General features: G+C 29.9%; 2 protein-coding genes across 5 annotated transcripts in view; one reads left to right on the top strand and one right to left on the bottom strand.

Moving 5' to 3' along the window:
- The window catches only part of LOC103572363 (acetylcholine receptor subunit alpha-like), a 48,231-nt gene extending 37,805 nt beyond the window's left edge, over positions 1-10,426 (top strand). Inside the window, exons 1-13 of one of the 3 annotated variants that reach the window (XM_008550946.2) lie at positions 148-221; positions 1,074-1,194; positions 2,141-2,280; positions 2,474-2,518; positions 5,266-5,375; positions 6,440-6,620; positions 7,362-7,477; positions 7,553-7,721; positions 8,355-8,491; positions 8,569-8,688; positions 8,799-8,984; positions 9,077-9,287; positions 9,557-10,426. In XM_008550946.2, the coding sequence (XP_008549168.1) occupies positions 1,143-1,194; positions 2,141-2,280; positions 2,474-2,518; positions 5,266-5,375; positions 6,440-6,620; positions 7,362-7,477; positions 7,553-7,721; positions 8,355-8,491; positions 8,569-8,688; positions 8,799-8,984; positions 9,077-9,287; positions 9,557-9,754 (1,665 nt within the window). In that variant the 5' untranslated portion in view covers positions 148-221; positions 1,074-1,142 and the 3' untranslated portion in view covers positions 9,755-10,426. Of the gene's footprint in view, positions 1-147; positions 222-1,073; positions 1,195-2,140; positions 2,281-2,473; positions 2,519-5,265; positions 5,376-6,439; positions 6,621-7,361; positions 7,478-7,552; positions 7,722-8,354; positions 8,492-8,568; positions 8,689-8,798; positions 8,985-9,076; positions 9,288-9,556 lie in introns of those variants that run through there. The other 2 variants (XM_008550945.2, XM_008550944.2) reach the window with 2 other exon arrangements.
- Positions 10,427-13,899: 3,473 nt separating this feature from the next.
- On the bottom strand, positions 13,900-16,397 carry LOC103572361 (uncharacterized). Of its 2 annotated transcripts, none has more exons than XM_008550942.3 (6): positions 16,058-16,397; positions 15,634-15,926; positions 14,703-14,849; positions 14,507-14,627; positions 14,136-14,347; positions 13,900-14,046 (listed from the first exon to the last, which is right to left on the bottom strand). In XM_008550942.3, exons 1-6 carry the CDS (start codon positions 16,232-16,234, stop codon positions 14,019-14,021), a joined length of 978 nt encoding a protein of 325 aa, XP_008549164.1. In that variant the 5' UTR covers positions 16,235-16,397; the 3' UTR covers positions 13,900-14,018. The 2 variants fall into 2 exon arrangements, with proteins under 2 accessions (XP_008549164.1, XP_008549163.1); XM_008550941.3 differs by having other exon boundaries at positions 14,161-14,347.
- Positions 16,398-16,952: the final 555 nt, after the last annotated feature.

Raw genomic sequence — 16,952 nt, 5'->3', positions numbered from 1 at the left:
AAAAAAGTAAATTATAAATTAAAACGGTATTGAAAGAGCGGACAATGTGTAATAAATGGACTGCGGAGTAGTCGGGACAATGAAACGAGTAAGTGGTTTCATTGGTTTTTTTTCCCGATTGACAACGAGTATTCAATTTTTACATCCCTATTATTTTTTGAATTTGCTCGGGTTTCAACTGTGCCATTTAAGTAGTCGGAAGTGGAACAATAATGGAAGTGGTTAGTTAAATTTATAGATATGTAATTTTTATTGCGAAGATCCTTTTAAAATAACTCTCTGACCTCGTGACTTTTTCTTAACTCAGCTTTACTTGTAGATAATGATCCTGAATAACCATCCAATTTTATCTACCTCGTGTTTGCAGCGCATCGAACTTTTAGATAAAAGAAAAAATAGATAATACATTTCTTCAGTATATATGTTATATGATGTGCATGTACATGCCCCTATACATATATATATATATATATATATTTTTTTTTTTATGTAAGGGATGAAATAGAAATGTATGTGCTTCTTTTTATCTTCAAGTGTGAAGCAAAGGTAAAAAGAAAAAAAAATATAAAAGGAAAAAATAAAGAATGAATTTGGGTTTGACGGCAAATCGAAGGTCGAGTGATGTGCTTGAAGATCATAGAGATGAGAAAAGAGTATTGGAGAAACTGGGTAAAAACAGGAATGGCCATATTCGTTATGGATATTGGCACTTTTTCAGGGTCTCGCTCAATTTTTACGCTCTTCTCTCTTTTATTAGCTCTCTCTATTCCCGGTCATATCTGCTAAAGCTGGATTGGGACCTCTCTTGTCCAGCTTTACAACCCGGGGATGATATTAAACGATAGCAATAAAATTACCAAGTCTATATAACTTTTTCGTATTATTGAACGCATTTTTCTTTTACACTGCCACCGTCCCATTTTTACAATTCTTTTATTTTATATTTTATATTGCTTTTTATTAATAGACTTTATTGGGTGATCATCAAATTGAGATTCAGACAAAATAATATTAATTATTTATTTATATTTTATCGTTATTGTTGTTGTTTATAATAAAATTTTTTCTTTCAGAGCAGCTGTGGGAACGGGAGACTGTGGAGGAGCCAAGAAGAAATGAGGCGGACGTGACGTCACAATGACATGATGAAGAGCCTGGTGGGAATCATGTGGATAGTCTTGGTTCTCATATCAGGTACTTGTGATAAATCTTATCAGAAAATATTTTTCATCAGTTCATTATTTACCAGCAGTTACACTTGGTCACTTTTTTTTACCCCAATTAAATTCGCTTGACCAAATAAAAACAATTAAAGCCACTCGGTTAATTAATGGCTCAAACATTTTCCAAGTTGTTTTTAATATCAGCGGTTGAACGAAAAGTTTTAAATAAAATTAAAATTTAAAAAAAAAGTGAGGTATATTAATGGAAAAATAATAAAACAGTGATGCAGTGATCATATTTTGTCATTGAAATTTATGAGGAAATCCGATAACTAACAGATCGAAATAGTTGGTGGCTAGCAGATGGTGTACATTCAATTATCGGGATAAATTTGCTAGATTCGAATCGTGCATGGAATTAATTGGTTTATATCCGTTTCAGTCAAGTTCTCTGCTCAGATCTGATAAATATCCGACAGGCATAACCCCCACCCCCTCCATATCTACCGAATTGACAGTAAATTTAAAATAAATCAAATCGTACAATAAAATGGTCAGTTTTAATTGTGTTAAAAAATAATTTCCACTCCTTTACTCTTCTGTTTTATTCATTGTAACTTTTTTGACACAGAAAGGTGAATGAAAAACGTCGCGTGTACAAATGTCCAATATAATCCAATTAGAATTATATCTCCCAGTGCAAGCGTTCGTGACAAAATTGTCCGTCAATAATTCCCCTCTGATATATCCTGAGGATTAACGAGGATGTATTCCCACAGGAATCAACACTCGAGCGATTTACGATTCGTTTTATCTCAATATAGAATATCTCAACTTAAATTCCCGCTTCTTCCTTAATGATGATCCAGCCCTGAAAAATTAATTAATTATTTTTTATCCACTTTCCGGCGCTTAATTGCTCAATCCGATCTCAGGTATAATTAAAAACTAAAAAAAAATTTTTTATTTCAAAACAGGATGCTCCGGAAATCCGGACGCAAAACGACTCTACGATGATCTTCTATCAAATTACAACAAACTCGTGCGTCCTGTAGTCAACGTCACAGATGCACTTACTGTTAAAATTAAGCTCAAGCTTTCGCAACTCATAGACGTGGTAATTACCGATAATGATCAATAAATTTATTTATTATTAATACGCTAATTAATATCAATGGCAATTAATATTTTAAATAAAATAAAAAAATTTAATTAATTAATTATTTTATTTAAAATATTAATGATTTTATTAATTTTTTTAGATTTTAATTATCATTAATAATTAATATAAAAAATTTAAAAAATTACAGAATTTGAAAAACCAAATAATGACGACAAATCTCTGGGTGGAACAGGTAATTAGCAAGCTAAAGTAAAAATATGTTGGGATGATAACATCAGTCAAAGTAAAAAATTTACGTCATTTGAACCGCGCGGCATATAAACGAGTGAAACGTGAAAAGGATATTTTCCCTCGTTTGCTTTATATATGTGGACTTTAATTTTGTTAAATGGGCGCGTGAGATACTCGAGTAGTTTTTGAACGAGAAATTTTCTTCGTCGCTTCAAAGCCGCTCTTCCAAAGAGGACTAGACAAAGATAATATTAAATGAGTTGAACAAAGACAGGCAACAGTTTTAACACCAGTAATACTAGAAAAACGACAAATATAAATAAATGAGATAAAGCCTGTCTTTTAACACCTCTTTGGTATACCAAACACTTTTGTTTCGTTTAAATATATTATGCATGCATTTATAATACAAACATATATATTTATACTTTATATGAAAATTTATTTTTATTATCCGCCTCTTTTCGCTTTATTCGACTATATATATATATACAATATACATATATCTTGGAACATAATTATCTAAATAATCGAGGCTTTACTTAAAACTCTCTGTCATGGAACTAAAAAATTTAAACTTCCCTCCAATCGGGAATTTAATTCCGCGGTAAATTAAGCCCCGTTTTAAATTATCTATAAAGTATACATATCTATATCTAGTGGATTCCTTACTGTAATTTAACGTTAAAATTTCTTTTCGTACCTCATACGATTTACGTTCAACTCCCAGTGGAAGTTATTTTATCGTTTCCTCTACTTTCTTCTACTTCTACTTCCTCTTCTTCTCCAACTGACTATACAAGTGCAAGCAACGATTACAACTACCAGTGAGCTGCCTCCAAACGTTTCTGACCCAACGATAAATTACCAAAGACTTCCTGACTTGATCTTCTTGCTCACCCTTGTGCCTCTCAGCACTTTAACTTGTCTTAGCGTTAAATTTTACTCTGTAACTCGCTAAATAAATTATACATCTTACATATATTTATTTATACATGTACTTCCATACGGAGATGTAAAGATGAAGTAATGTAGTTTACGATACACTAGTAATATAACATGCAAGTTAACGTGGAAGTAACCCATGAGATTATTTCCTCTATATTCTGGCTCACAGCCTGAGTAAAAGCTCAGTGCTGGGAAATGTGCAGTACGAACTACCGTTCAAATGTTATTTTAGTACATAACTATAACGTGATGGTCTGATGGTTTGAGTATAGGGAAAACCAGGCAAGACGTGTGTAGACGACCGAAAGCCACAAAATGGATCCACCGAACCATGCAACCTAGTTCTTTTCCACCAGATTATGCGAAACATGACATGACATGTGTAGATAAAAATAATAAAACTACATATTTTCACTCTTTTATTTACATATATATTAGGGTGCTTCATTCAGAACGACTATTTTTTTTCACTCCCACTTCAAAATGTTGTTGCAAACATTGGAAAAAAAATGCCTGCATTTCAACCCTTAATTTTAATTTTGAGTAGTTGACATTTGGATTTAAATTTTCCCATTTAAAATACATAGAAAAATTCAAATTTTTTTTTTTTCATTTCTCTGGCTCAGCTGAATTTTAAATCTGGTCGCCGTTTGCGGAATTTCATAGGCAGTTTAATGCTCTTCAAAAATTTCCGTAGTACAAACTACCATAACTTGAAATGCGACTGAGTTTTTGAAGTTCGAAAAGAACAAATTTTTTTCCTTCACTTTTGTGAGCTCGGATTTTTCCAGAAGACACCTGATACCCCCAAGACTTTCAAATTATTAAAATCAAAGAGCTGAAACTTGCAAGAAATTTTTTGTTTTCAATGTTTACTAGAATATTTTAAAGTGGGAGCCCTAATATATATAAATATACATACATATTTATTACTATTACTTGTTACTTAGTACTTATTAGTACCGTTATTTAAATTGATGTATTAATTTACTAATGATGTCGATGAAAATGAACCGACGTTAATTCGTCTATTTAGTAAGCGCGAGATAGCAAAAGTCATCCACCAAAACGTGTAGTACAAATATCAAATATTTAATCTGTATGGTTAAAAGCTATTCGTGTCAATAAATACAACTATATACCCCTGTTATATTAACATTATTTATTCAACGAGCGCCAAGATAAATTGTATATTTAACTCGCTATCCATCTCCGCAAACTCTAATTTAATTAAGTTCGTTTTTCACTTGCCTCCACATATATTTATTTAATACTTCATTAACATATAAATTTTTTATTTATGCCATATACATTATCTAATATATATATGCATATTTTATCTTTATCTTTATGTCACTGTTCTTCGGAATAACAAAATAAATTCCTGAAGAATGCAAGCAAATCCGTGAGTACTTGGGTTTCAGGCCAAAGCTTCGGAGGTTTTATAAAAGCTCGTGTTACCATACGACTTGTACGTGCTTATGGAAATGCAAGAATATATCCGTGGTATCAACTTTTTTTATTTTATTTCATTCGATTTTTTTTTTTTACTTATTTTACAGCCTTATTTTTATTAGATTTTTTTTGTCAAAAACCCACTTCTGCACCGAAAATTAAACGAGAGTACGTCGGAATGAGATATATATACACAGATCGGCAAAATATGCGCGATATACTCCGTAATATTTCTTACTTTGTCACTTTTATACGTGCCTCGACATATCACAATGCGCGTACAGTGTATATATATATATATATATATATATATATATTTAAGTTTTTTTTTACTTTTTATTGCAGTCGTGGTATGACTACAAGCTGCAGTGGGATCCCAAAGAGTACGGAGGGGTTGAAATGCTTCACGTACCGTCCGATCACATATGGCGACCTGATATAGTTTTGTATAACAAGTGAGTTATCATATTTTATCTTTATATATTTATTTATGGAAATTTACACTACTTGAGTAAAGTATGATTTTGCCATTGTATGTCATCAGTTTCCATTACTAGTGTAATCTAAAGGTCAAAGTATACTTTTTGCTACTCGTGTAAGTTTACACTACTGATGTAAATTGATGCTAATTGTGTAAACTGATGACATATATGGTAGAAAAAAAAAAAGTGTTAAAATACTCAGTTTTAACACCGACACAAGTCCAGTAAAATGGACTTACACCATCTGACTGATTTTTTTTTACACTGAATGCGGTGCAAATGGCTGTTTATTTATTTACTCCTATCGGAATTAAATTTACTCCGAAGAAGAGTTTATTTTCATTTTAAAACTCCAAAACGGAGTGAATATGGACTTAATAATATCTAGATCACTTCAATGAAAAGACAAACTCTCTATTTACTCTGTACGCGGAGTAATTTTTTTGTAAAATCTCCAAGGAATGGATTCGGACTTAAATAAAATCCGTAATCACTCCGAATTCAATCCCAATTTTTTACAGTGCATATACACAGAAAAAAAAATGATTTCTTGGCTTGAATTTTTGATACAAAAATTTTCTTGGGCTGGGTAAAGTTTTTGCTGTCTATCCTATTTCCCGGGTACGATAATTATTTTTTTTTTTGTCGCATAAAAAAAAAAGTTTAAGACAATTTAAAATTGTAATTAAAAATTTTTTTTTATTCAAAAAAGTTAACTTTCTCAAAAATAAATTTATTTTATCAATGAAATATAATGTAAAAATAAATTGAATTTTTTTCAACGCCATTTAACAGTGGAAAAGTTTTATCGCCGTCAGTGATATTATTCTATTCCCGCATTTGGTTGAATGAAACACAAAAAACTGGACACTAAACACCACTCGGGTTTTTTGCGTATGTTTATTAATTAATCATTAATTAAATACCTAATACTCGAGGTTAATTGAATAATGATAATTATAATAACGCTAGTTAACAAATTGAATGTTAAATAAATTAATTAGTGATATTAGATTAAAGTGATAATGAAATTTCAGTGCCGATGGTAACTTTGAGGTGACCCTTGCCACAAAGGCAACGTTGAACTACACAGGCAGAGTGGATTGGAAACCACCTGCTATCTACAAGTCTTCCTGCGAAATCGACGTAGAGTATTTCCCCTTCGATGAGCAAACCTGTGTCATGAAATTTGGCTCCTGGACTTACGATGGCTTTCAGGTTTAAATCTCTCTACATCCATTACTAAACATAACTTATTTGTTAGTCTAAGTTGTAAATAATTTTATGCATCGGCTTTAAACACAATCCCATCCGTGAATAAATTTCCACCAGCTTTAATGCTATGCATTGAATTTTTAATCTCACAAATGACAGATCCTTCATTTAATTAATAGACTATTTATTCAAAAATACCCAAGCAATTTTACTATCTGCTAAGAGAATTTATTAAAATCGTTATTGCAAGAGTCGATGAATATGTACACGAGTACACGTTGTTCTCTCTATTGAAATAGAAATTCCTGGACAAGATCGGTCAGAACGAGATAGAAGCTGACGCTTCTTCCCAATACTCTCCATCCTCATCCTTATCAATGTCCTTCTCTTACGTAATAATGAAAATATTCCAATTCCAAAGTTATGTCAAGGTCGGAATCCACTTGGAAAATATTTAAATGCTCCTAGATCATACATGCTTCGGTATCACGATCAACAGATTCGTACGTCACTTTACTCCTTGCATTTAACATCAACCGCAATTTATTTTTCACCTGCAATAATTAAACAATTACCATTAATTTATCAATGGAGCATCCGAATACTTTCCAATCAAACGGAAGATCGGGAAAATAAATTAAAACAACTTTAAATTAGCCGTAAGATTAATTAATCCCCAGGACTAGTACAGTAATTAAAGAGTTTTAAAATTAATTAAACTTTTTTATTACCGTGACACTGCAGGTTGACTTGAGACACATCGACGAAGTCCATGGTAACAATGTGGTTGATATTGGAGTTGATCTTTCCGAATTTTATACTTCAGTCGAGTGGGACATTCTCGAAGTTCCCGCTGTGAGGTAATTAAACATTTTTTTTTAAAACCTCAAGGTAATTAAACGTCACTTGAAATCATTTTTTGTTGGTTGCTGCAGAAATGAAAAGTACTACACGTGTTGCGACGAGCCTTACCTCGACATCACCTTCAACATAACAATGAGAAGAAAAACATTGTTCTATACAGTTAATTTAATAATACCGTGCATGGGAATATCCTTTTTAACAGTATTGGTCTTCTATCTACCGAGCGACAGCGGAGAAAAGGTTAGTATATATATATAATATATATAGTATATATGAACTCCCATCTACCATCCGTCCTATTATAAAATTCACAAAATTATTCATTCAATTTCCACTCGGGAGGTTGTTTAACTCCAATATTATCTTTTCTCATTGTCATCGTTCAATCCGCCTTGTTCTCGGTCCCGAGTTCAACGGCACCGCCACACTAAAAGTCTTGTTAACTCGTAAAAGCCTGACCATTATTATTTCCACAGCTTCACTTTGTACTATATATTTATTTAATATTCATAGTATCCAGAACAATGGCGTTATTCCAAAGTGATCGAATATGAAAACTAAAGTCAGACTTTGGTAGTAAAGAAAAGGGGGAAATTTGGTCTTCTAAAATTTTTACCCATCAGCACACCCGTGTTTTTTAATTTCTCACTTACACCACAACGATATCTTATAATTTGAAGTGGCCTGTGAGCAAAATTTTATAACGGAAGTGACGGGTTAAATCACCTAAAAAAAATTCCAAGACACAGTATCGCGAATGTTGAAAATGTTTTTTTTTTTTTTTTTTTTTTTTTACCAGCAAATTATTTAAAAAATTACTGATAATAATAAATAAAAAAAGTTTTTTAAATATTTAAATTTTAATTATTCCAGGTCAGTCTTTCTATATCTATTCTCCTGTCACTGACTGTGTTTTTCCTCCTGCTAGCCGAAATTATTCCGCCTACTTCGCTGGTCGTTCCACTACTCGGTAAATTCGTATTATTTACAATGATCCTCGATACTTTTAGGTAACGCAAATAATTTATAAAATAAAATAAATAATCAAATAATTAATTAGTTAATTAATTAAATTTATTTATTCTAGTATATGTGTAACGGTCGTAGTATTAAATGTTCATTTCCGATCACCGCAAACTCACGTCATGGCGCCGTGGGTCAGACGAGTTTTTATTCATGTATTGCCTCGATTATTGGTAATGCGCAGGTAAAATATTTACAATTAATTATAATAGTGAGGATAATATATTTAGATAATTTTCTAATTGATTAAAATAAGAAATAAAAAACAAACTTGTTGAATTGATATGTTCGAAGGTATGATTTAAGACCGCAATACCAAATAGATCGGCGAAGTTACGATCGTCAACGTGTGATGGTAAGAACGTGCAATGGTTTAGAAGTACGTGACCCGACGCTATTTGCGGAGGATCCAGGAGCAGAGTTTGTAGAGCCGCCTATGCTGTTTCCAAGTGTCGACTCGCGAGATGAATTAAATCCGCGGTACGTGAATTATTAAAGAACAAGTACTTTTAAAATGACATTTATTAGACCACTACTCATACTCACAGTCATGAATTTTAATTTAAATACAGAGAACTGGAGGCTGTTAATCTGGGCAGCGGATGTCAAATACACGGTTCACCAGCAAGTATACCACCACCACCGCAGCTTCCTACTGAAGATAGCGTTGATGCTTTATGCAAGACTCTGAATAATTGGCATCACTGCCCAGAGCTTTATAAAGCTATCGAAGCAATAAGATTTATTGCCGATCATACTAAAAGAGAAGAAGATTCGACTCGAGTACGTATAATTTATTTCCTTATTTTTTCACCATATCTGCGCCGAGAGTTTAAATTCCCGCCCTGGTTAGAGGGAAGAGTCGTTCTTTTTTTATAAGAAAATAAATAATAAAAATTAGCGCATACGTTAGTCTTGACACAAAAATTTGAACTCTCAATTGCAGATCTGGTGAAAAATCGTATTCACACCACGGAGGAAGGTAGAAATTTCCCTCCTAGGTGTGTAATGAACTATTTATAAAATAAATATATTTATTTATTTTTAAACAGGTAAAAGAAGATTGGAAATACGTAGCAATGGTTTTAGACAGATTATTCTTATGGATATTTACACTAGCGGTTGTTGTAGGCACTGCTGGTATTATTTTACAAGCACCAACTTTATACGACGATCGCATACCCATCGATGTTAGACTATCAGAAATAGCATCAACCACTGCCAAACCGCACATCGTTACAACCCTCTGAGTAACGTTTGGTGTTTTGTAAGACTCAAGTTATTAATTAGAAGAAAACATAACAAAAATAAATTATTCCATTTTAAATTGGTTCGGTAATTAATGTACCAAGACTGCCGATGAAATTTCATCTGTTAGTCTTACCGGTTACAATCGAATGAGCAAAGCGACAAGACTCATTAATCGGCTGCGTCTTATGTCGATCACAAGTTTATTTTTAAAAAAATATAAAAAATAAAATAAAAATACAAACATAAAACAACGTAACGAGTGGAGGATTACAAACATCAAGCTGGGTAATTAATAAATTCATTTATTTTAAAATATCACCCTTAAGTATAATAGTTTCCATTAAATCTTCAACGTGTTCCCAACAGCTACGCCAGGATTAGCCGGCGTTTGTCTTTAGATAAGTCGATGGTATTAAACGAAAAACGTGACTCGTAAGCATAATGATAGAATTAATTAAACGACAGTTTTCGGAAATTAATAGACCGATCATGATAATGATCATGATGATGATGATGATGATGGTGATGATGATAGTAGAAGAAGAACTGGGAGTTATTTCGCATGTTGCAGACTCAGGAAGAAGTACTAAGATAAAATCGTTTCACAAACGTTACATCGAGCCTGTCATTTGAAGGGGCCATACAATATTTTGATTAAAAAAAAAATTTTAATGAAGAATAATAAAAAAAAAAAAAAAACGTGAATTAATAAAAAGATACAGCGTGTTGTGTATCTAATTAAAATTCTACACAGAAATTCTAAATTTCTACGTCTGTATTTATATAGAGACGTGGAAAAAAAAAAAAAATAAAAAAAAAAATCTAAACAAACGGGTCCGGGCTTTAAATATTTAAATAAAAAAACGACCCAAATTTTATTGCTCATATATGTTTGTAATAAGAGTAAAAAAAATGAAAACATTTGCAAATTAATTTGTTTCATTGCCACTGAATAATAATGTGGTTATTATTACATAAATATAAATAAATATAAATATGAATATATATTATATACATAAAAAAAATAAAATAATAGATTTTAATGGGGAAGAGTGTGTTTGTGATAAATGGATCGTATATTACGTTATTGTAATTTATTTATCGGAAATTGTAATAAAAAAAATATACATATATATATTGATATATAGCAGTTATTTATGGATTTAAATCTCCGTTTATGAAAAAATATCTATTTAAATGTGAATTTTATACATATTTATTTTATTAAATTGATTGATAATAAAAAATAATAGAGATTGTATTGAATATTAACGCGTTAGAGTTGTCAGGTGAATAAATAGTATATTGTGTGACAGGGGATGAAACAAAACGATTCCGTACCAGGGTGAAGTTGGCTGACATCATCCGCAGTCTGAAATCGTGTTTCATTCTGTTATAGTTGGACTAGCGACTGCGTTCTGGATATTTTCGGTTTTTACCCCCTCTATTTAAATTTGATACCTAAGGCATGCGCCTTCATGGTGGGGGTAAAAATCCGAAAATATCCGACAAGCAGTCTCGCTAATCCAACCATACACACAATATTTTTTATGATTACCTGCATTGGAACTTAAAGTTTCAGTGTCAACGCCAGTCAACAACAAGTTAATTTAAAAACAAGGGTGTGATCAACTATGAGCGTTAACGTAAATTGTCATAAATGCTTTCGGTCAGCGGCGGTAATATTATTTTGTTTCTTCTCAAGAGACAAAATCAGTTTTTTTCTGCCCGTTGACTGAAGACATTTACAATTTACGCATACACTATTAGTAAATTACACAACTAGGAAGAAAAATAGGACATTCTGACTCACATGTATAATCGCCTATTCGAGCCGAAGGTTTTTTCACCAAATCTGCACCAGAAAGTTTAAATTTTTGCCTCTGATTGTAGAGAGAATAGCGCATGTGCAGACTTCTATCATTCGTAATCTCATAAAAAAAAAAAAAAAAAACGACTTTCCTCCCTCAAAACAAGGCGGGAATTTGAACGTTCGAATGGCTGTGGACTCTGAAACTTTAAGTCTCGATACTGGTATAGAGAAAAAAAAAATAAATCCGGCATTATGTGAATGTATTTGTTGTATTAATTATTAAATTTTGTGAATAATTAAATATTTAAATGTTTATTTGGTTATAAAGAGGGTGAATAATTGATATTAAATGTGTGAATGTATGAAAAAATATATAAATTTATATAGATAATTATATTAATATGTATATGTAAGAAATTAAACTAAGAAAGCAATTAAATGTTTAACATAAATAAGCACAGTGATAGTTATTAAAATGAAATTGATATGACATAAATATAAATATTAATATTGATATTAATAAATAATAATTAATGAGTAATCAAGCATTATTCCCTTCCATTAGCAATGCGACATTATTAATTAATTAATTATTAATTATAAACAGCGATTGTATTTAATGAGATCGCGTCTAATTAATAAAAGTAATTAAGTATTAATTTTAAATAAAATATACTGATGAAGATATTTAATCCGGTCCATTTTTAAATTTCTTTTTCGTAAAATTTTTACACTTCCACTAACTAAAAAACCAATAATAATTATAAATTAATTGTTAATCATTTTAAATGTAATAAAACCTCCTATTGTACAAGAAATATTTATTAGAAGCGATAAGATTTCCATTTAAAATAATAAAACATCATTTTTAGTGAGTAGAAAAATAATATTATCGACTTATTAAATGCGGGATTAGTTTTTTTTTATTTTTTTTTTTTTTGTTCCGATAATTAATATTTTAATTTTTTTTTATTAATTATAAAAAACGGCTGATTAATAAAAAAAAAAATTTAATTAATTTACTGATGAATAAATTTTGTTTGTATAATTTAAATATATTTTCTATAAAAATATGTATATATATTTTATTATTCACTATTTGTTTGAATTATAAATTTAAAATAATTTCATTTAAAATTCAAATAAAATATTAAATATTCAATCGGATACGAATAATTTATTATAAAATTTAGTTTTTTTTTTTTCGTGCGCGTGTAACAACATATCTAAGTGAATTAACATCAAAATAAAAAATAAAGTCGTTACAAAACGTGTTCACGCCGAAACTCCCAAAGAACGAAAATAAAGAAATATATAAATATAAATATAAATATTAAAAAGTAAAATATCATCGAATCTATAATATTAGCCTCATAAATATTATTTATCACATTAATTTAATAAAATAATAAAGTGTATAATAAATTATAAATATTATTAAAAATTTAAATTCATCGCTTACAGCTGCTTGCTAGCTAGTTTACCGCGATAGTTATGTTTGCTCAAAACTTATGCGGATTTAAAAAAAAAAAAATAAAAAAGTAATCACTCGCTCATATTAATAATATGTTCTTTATTAACTGCCATAGCTGAATGTAAATGTATCTTGGACAAATGGGTTTGAAATTAGAGTTGTTGTATTTGTATCGTCGCAGTTTAACGTTCGATTAATGATTGATTAGAGAGAAGCTATTATATAAATATATATATTGCCGGAAATTGATTATCAATTTGGTATCTCCTTTGAGGGCAAGTGGGATTTTAAAAAAACGGATTTCGATTCTGTGCAACGATACGGTCTGTAAGAAATAATATAATAATAAATATTAAATATTGAATAATATATAAATAAATCAATAAATAATCCAACGAAGAGTTTCATATTCAATAGTGATCGTAACAAAAAATAAAATAATATGTTACAATTTAAAATGAGGTTCATTAAGTACCGTTGTAAAATAGTGTTTCTAAAAAACCTGCCCCATAATTATTTAAAAATATATATTATTATAATAAATAAATATACCTGATGGTATAATTTAAAATAATAATAATAATAATAATAATAATACATTTCTGGGGCATCCAGCCGACTGCAATTCGATTGTCTTGTAGGTTGTAGTAAAAAAATTTAAAAAAAAAAAAAATGAGAATTTTAAATTAAAAAGCAATTGGCGCGATGCCTCATTGAATGAAATAAAAATAAAATAAATCGTGTAAAGATTAATGAAAAACTTTCTACATAACACGTGTATATCGATAAATTGATGAATAAACTTAATTTTTGTAATTATGTTTTAAAATTTTATTAATAAATAAAATAATCATTTATTATTTTATATAAAAGTACTTTAATATTTTGGGTTTTATAATATAATTTTAAATTTAAAACACTTATTAATAATTATGTGTCTAAATTCAAAGCTTTGGTTTTTGCTTCTCGCATTCTTTTAGCTTTTTTTTTTAGAGTCATCGCACCTGTTTTAAAATAAAATTTTAATTATTGCTGGTTTATTGTCTTTAGATTTTTTATTTAGAGCCGAAAAAAAATAAAAATAAATTTTTACCTATTTGCTTTGTTGATGTACTTACAGCAGAGTGTTTGCCAAAGTTCTGCTTTCTTTTTATCATTAGTGAGATCATAATCTTGATTCGAAGAACGCTCGCGCAATTTTTTACATATGTTTTTAATTTCAATCATTTCAGGTGTCGGTGGAGGAAATAAATAAGCTTCTATTTTATGACTAGAATTATTAGAGGCCAATCTGATATTATCCATCTATAAAATTAATTAATTAATAAAAAATATAACAGCACTATTGTATATATTATATAATTACTAAGAAATTTATAAGTTAATAAATAAAATTTTAAATATGGTTTCAAGTCCCCGATTGTTGATGAGTTAATAATTTATTGTAAATAAAAATATCCTTACTTCGTTAAATAATTCTAAAAATAACCAGACCCATAAGCAAATTAATGTGAACCAGTCGTTTTTTAAACCTTTGGAGTTCCATAATTTTGATTCTGGTATAATAATATAATTTACATATATCCTGTAATTAAAAATAAATCGATTAATCTGTAGAATTGTTGTTTTTTTATTATTATTAATATAAATAATTACGTACCAATTAAAAAAATGAATTACAAGCAAGGATTTAACGATTAGCAGACGGCGTTTAATATTTTTAACACTCGATATAATACGACAGAAATTTATAATTACTGTCAAAGTTGATTTACAGACCAGTACTTTAATTACAATATCAAATGATCTAAAGAAAAATATAATAAAATTTTATTTATTAGTACATGGACTGATAATTTATATCGAAGTGTGTTGCAAGACTGCGTGTTGTTGCAAATAAAAATTTTTTTAATTCAAATACAAGCTTTTTTTTTATTTAGTTCTACTGGCGGATTAATAAAAAGAAAATCTGAAAAACGGCTGATTTTGTGAGCCTCCTAAAACTTCCCGCCGTTTTCGAGCTCAGAAATGAAGTCGGATAATCGGAAGGTAAAATGAAAATAAAAATATCCGATGGACAGAGCGGATCGTCCTCTTTCTGGTCCAATCTCGTAACTGGAAAATTATAATTTTTTCAGAAATTGGTCAAAACATCTATTCTGTTGCACGTGCGTTAATTGAAATATTAGAATTCAAAAGTCTCTCGAACATTCTGTAATAATTATTAAAATTTGAATCTTTTTTACGCGATAGCAGTACTAAGGAATTTCCACTCATAATTTTAATTATGAAAAAAATTTAGTTACGTTTACCCAGAAAGGGGACGAGATGCCCAAACACTTTCCAGACACATGGGTCTGGCATTGTTCTAGAACTTGAAAAATTTTATTCCTCCAATATTTTCTATTATTTTACTTCGAAAGAGCCTCAGGAATGAAGTCGGATGATAATCAGAAGATAAAATTAAAAAAAAAAATCTTAAATGGACCGACAGCGCAAATGACATCAAGATGATGTATACAACTCTAACTAAATAACTTTCACCACTAAAATACCTATAATTCTCATAAATAAATGAAGTAAATAATTACTTTTGTTCAGAGGAATTATGAATGATAGCACAAAATAATAAATTAATAATTCCTTGTAACCAGGAGTTGTGAGTTAAAATTTCTACAACTCCACGATGTAAATAATAACTTTTATGTAAAATAAATCCTAGCTCAAGATATCTAGGTCTTTTTAAAAGGCAAATTGGATCCAGTGATTCAGGTACTAATAATTTAAGGTAAAATAGACTGCTGAAGGCAAAACCAATTGTCCAAATTCCATCAATTATTCTTCTGCGTGCTACTAGTGGGTATTGCATTCGTCTAAGCAGGAGCTGTAATCAATAATATTAATAATATCTATCGTATATATTTACTGTTAAATAATGAATTTATAAATAAATAAATTACGTCATTAAAAATTTAAAAAATAAATCTAGTCTAGTAAATATTTTTGAATACTTACGTGAAGGCACTTAGTGTAAATTGTATACAAAATAATCCATAATAATATTACGGTGATGGGAAAATTATTTGCTTGCAGTAAATAATTATTCAAAATTTTCTTGTGAATTTTGAATAATGAGAATGTTGAATTTATGTCACTTAACCATGAATATAACTTAAGACTCCATGTTTCCATTTTTACAGATACTTTTTACTTTAAAATTTTATTATTTTTAAATAGATATCATTATTCGTTGTTAGAATACTTAATTATTTACTTATAACTGCTCGTTGTTGATTCATATTATTTTTAGTTAAACTTTTTTATATGAAAACAATGAGATTCCACATGTGAATTCTTTAAATATTTTTTGTAAACTTGCAAGGTAAATATTTTTTATCACTATCTCACTTAACGAGTATCGATAATAAAAATTTCGTGTACTATAAAATTATGATCCTGCCCTGATAGCCAAGTTGGCGAGAAACTGACGAGAAACTTGCAGCCGCAACTGGAACCAAGTTGATCGCCAACAGTTGGTACCTCCAATAGTTGATGGACATTTTCTGAGAAAGTTGGTGGCAAAAGTTGTATATCCAAAAAGTTGACGATCACTTTCTGAGAAAGTTGGTGGCAAAAGTTGCTTGCAAAAGTTGGTGATCATAAGTTGACGGTAAGTTTACTTTCAATTTCCTCAGAAACTTGCATTCCAGTTGCGGCTCCATACTGCCGCCAACTTTCTGAGAAAGTTGGCGGTAACTTGTAGCCAAAAGTTGCAAAAGCTGAAGTTGTCGACAACTTGTCGTCAAGTTGGTCGGAAACTAATGAATGACCAACTTTTTCTCAATCAACTCGTGTTATCAGGGTGGAAGTGGCAGACAATTAAAAGCTTTTTGATTTTTTTTTCCAACAT

Source organism: Microplitis demolitor, chromosome 8 (genome assembly GCF_026212275.2).
Source record: "Microplitis demolitor isolate Queensland-Clemson2020A chromosome 8, iyMicDemo2.1a, whole genome shotgun sequence".
In the NCBI taxonomy this organism is placed as follows: Eukaryota; Metazoa; Arthropoda; class Insecta; order Hymenoptera; family Braconidae; genus Microplitis; species Microplitis demolitor.
The sequence above is the reverse complement of the archived record's forward strand: the minus strand, read 5'-3'. Positions and strand labels throughout refer to the sequence as shown.

What these genes read in the sequence shown, in the direction of transcription:
- LOC103572361 (XM_008550941.3), bottom strand. Translation starts at nt 16,234, where the DNA reads ATGGAAACATGGAGTCTTAAGTTATATTCATGGTTAAGTGACATAAAT. An exon ending in TTTACACTAAGTGCCTTCAC is followed by an intron (nt 15,927 to 16,057) that starts GTAAGTATTCAA and finishes TATTGATTACAG; the next exon opens with CTCCTGCTTAGACGAATGCA. An exon ending in CATAATTCCTCTGAACAAAA is followed by an intron (nt 14,850 to 15,633) that starts GTAATTATTTAC and finishes ATTTTTCTTTAG; the next exon opens with ATCATTTGATATTGTAATTA.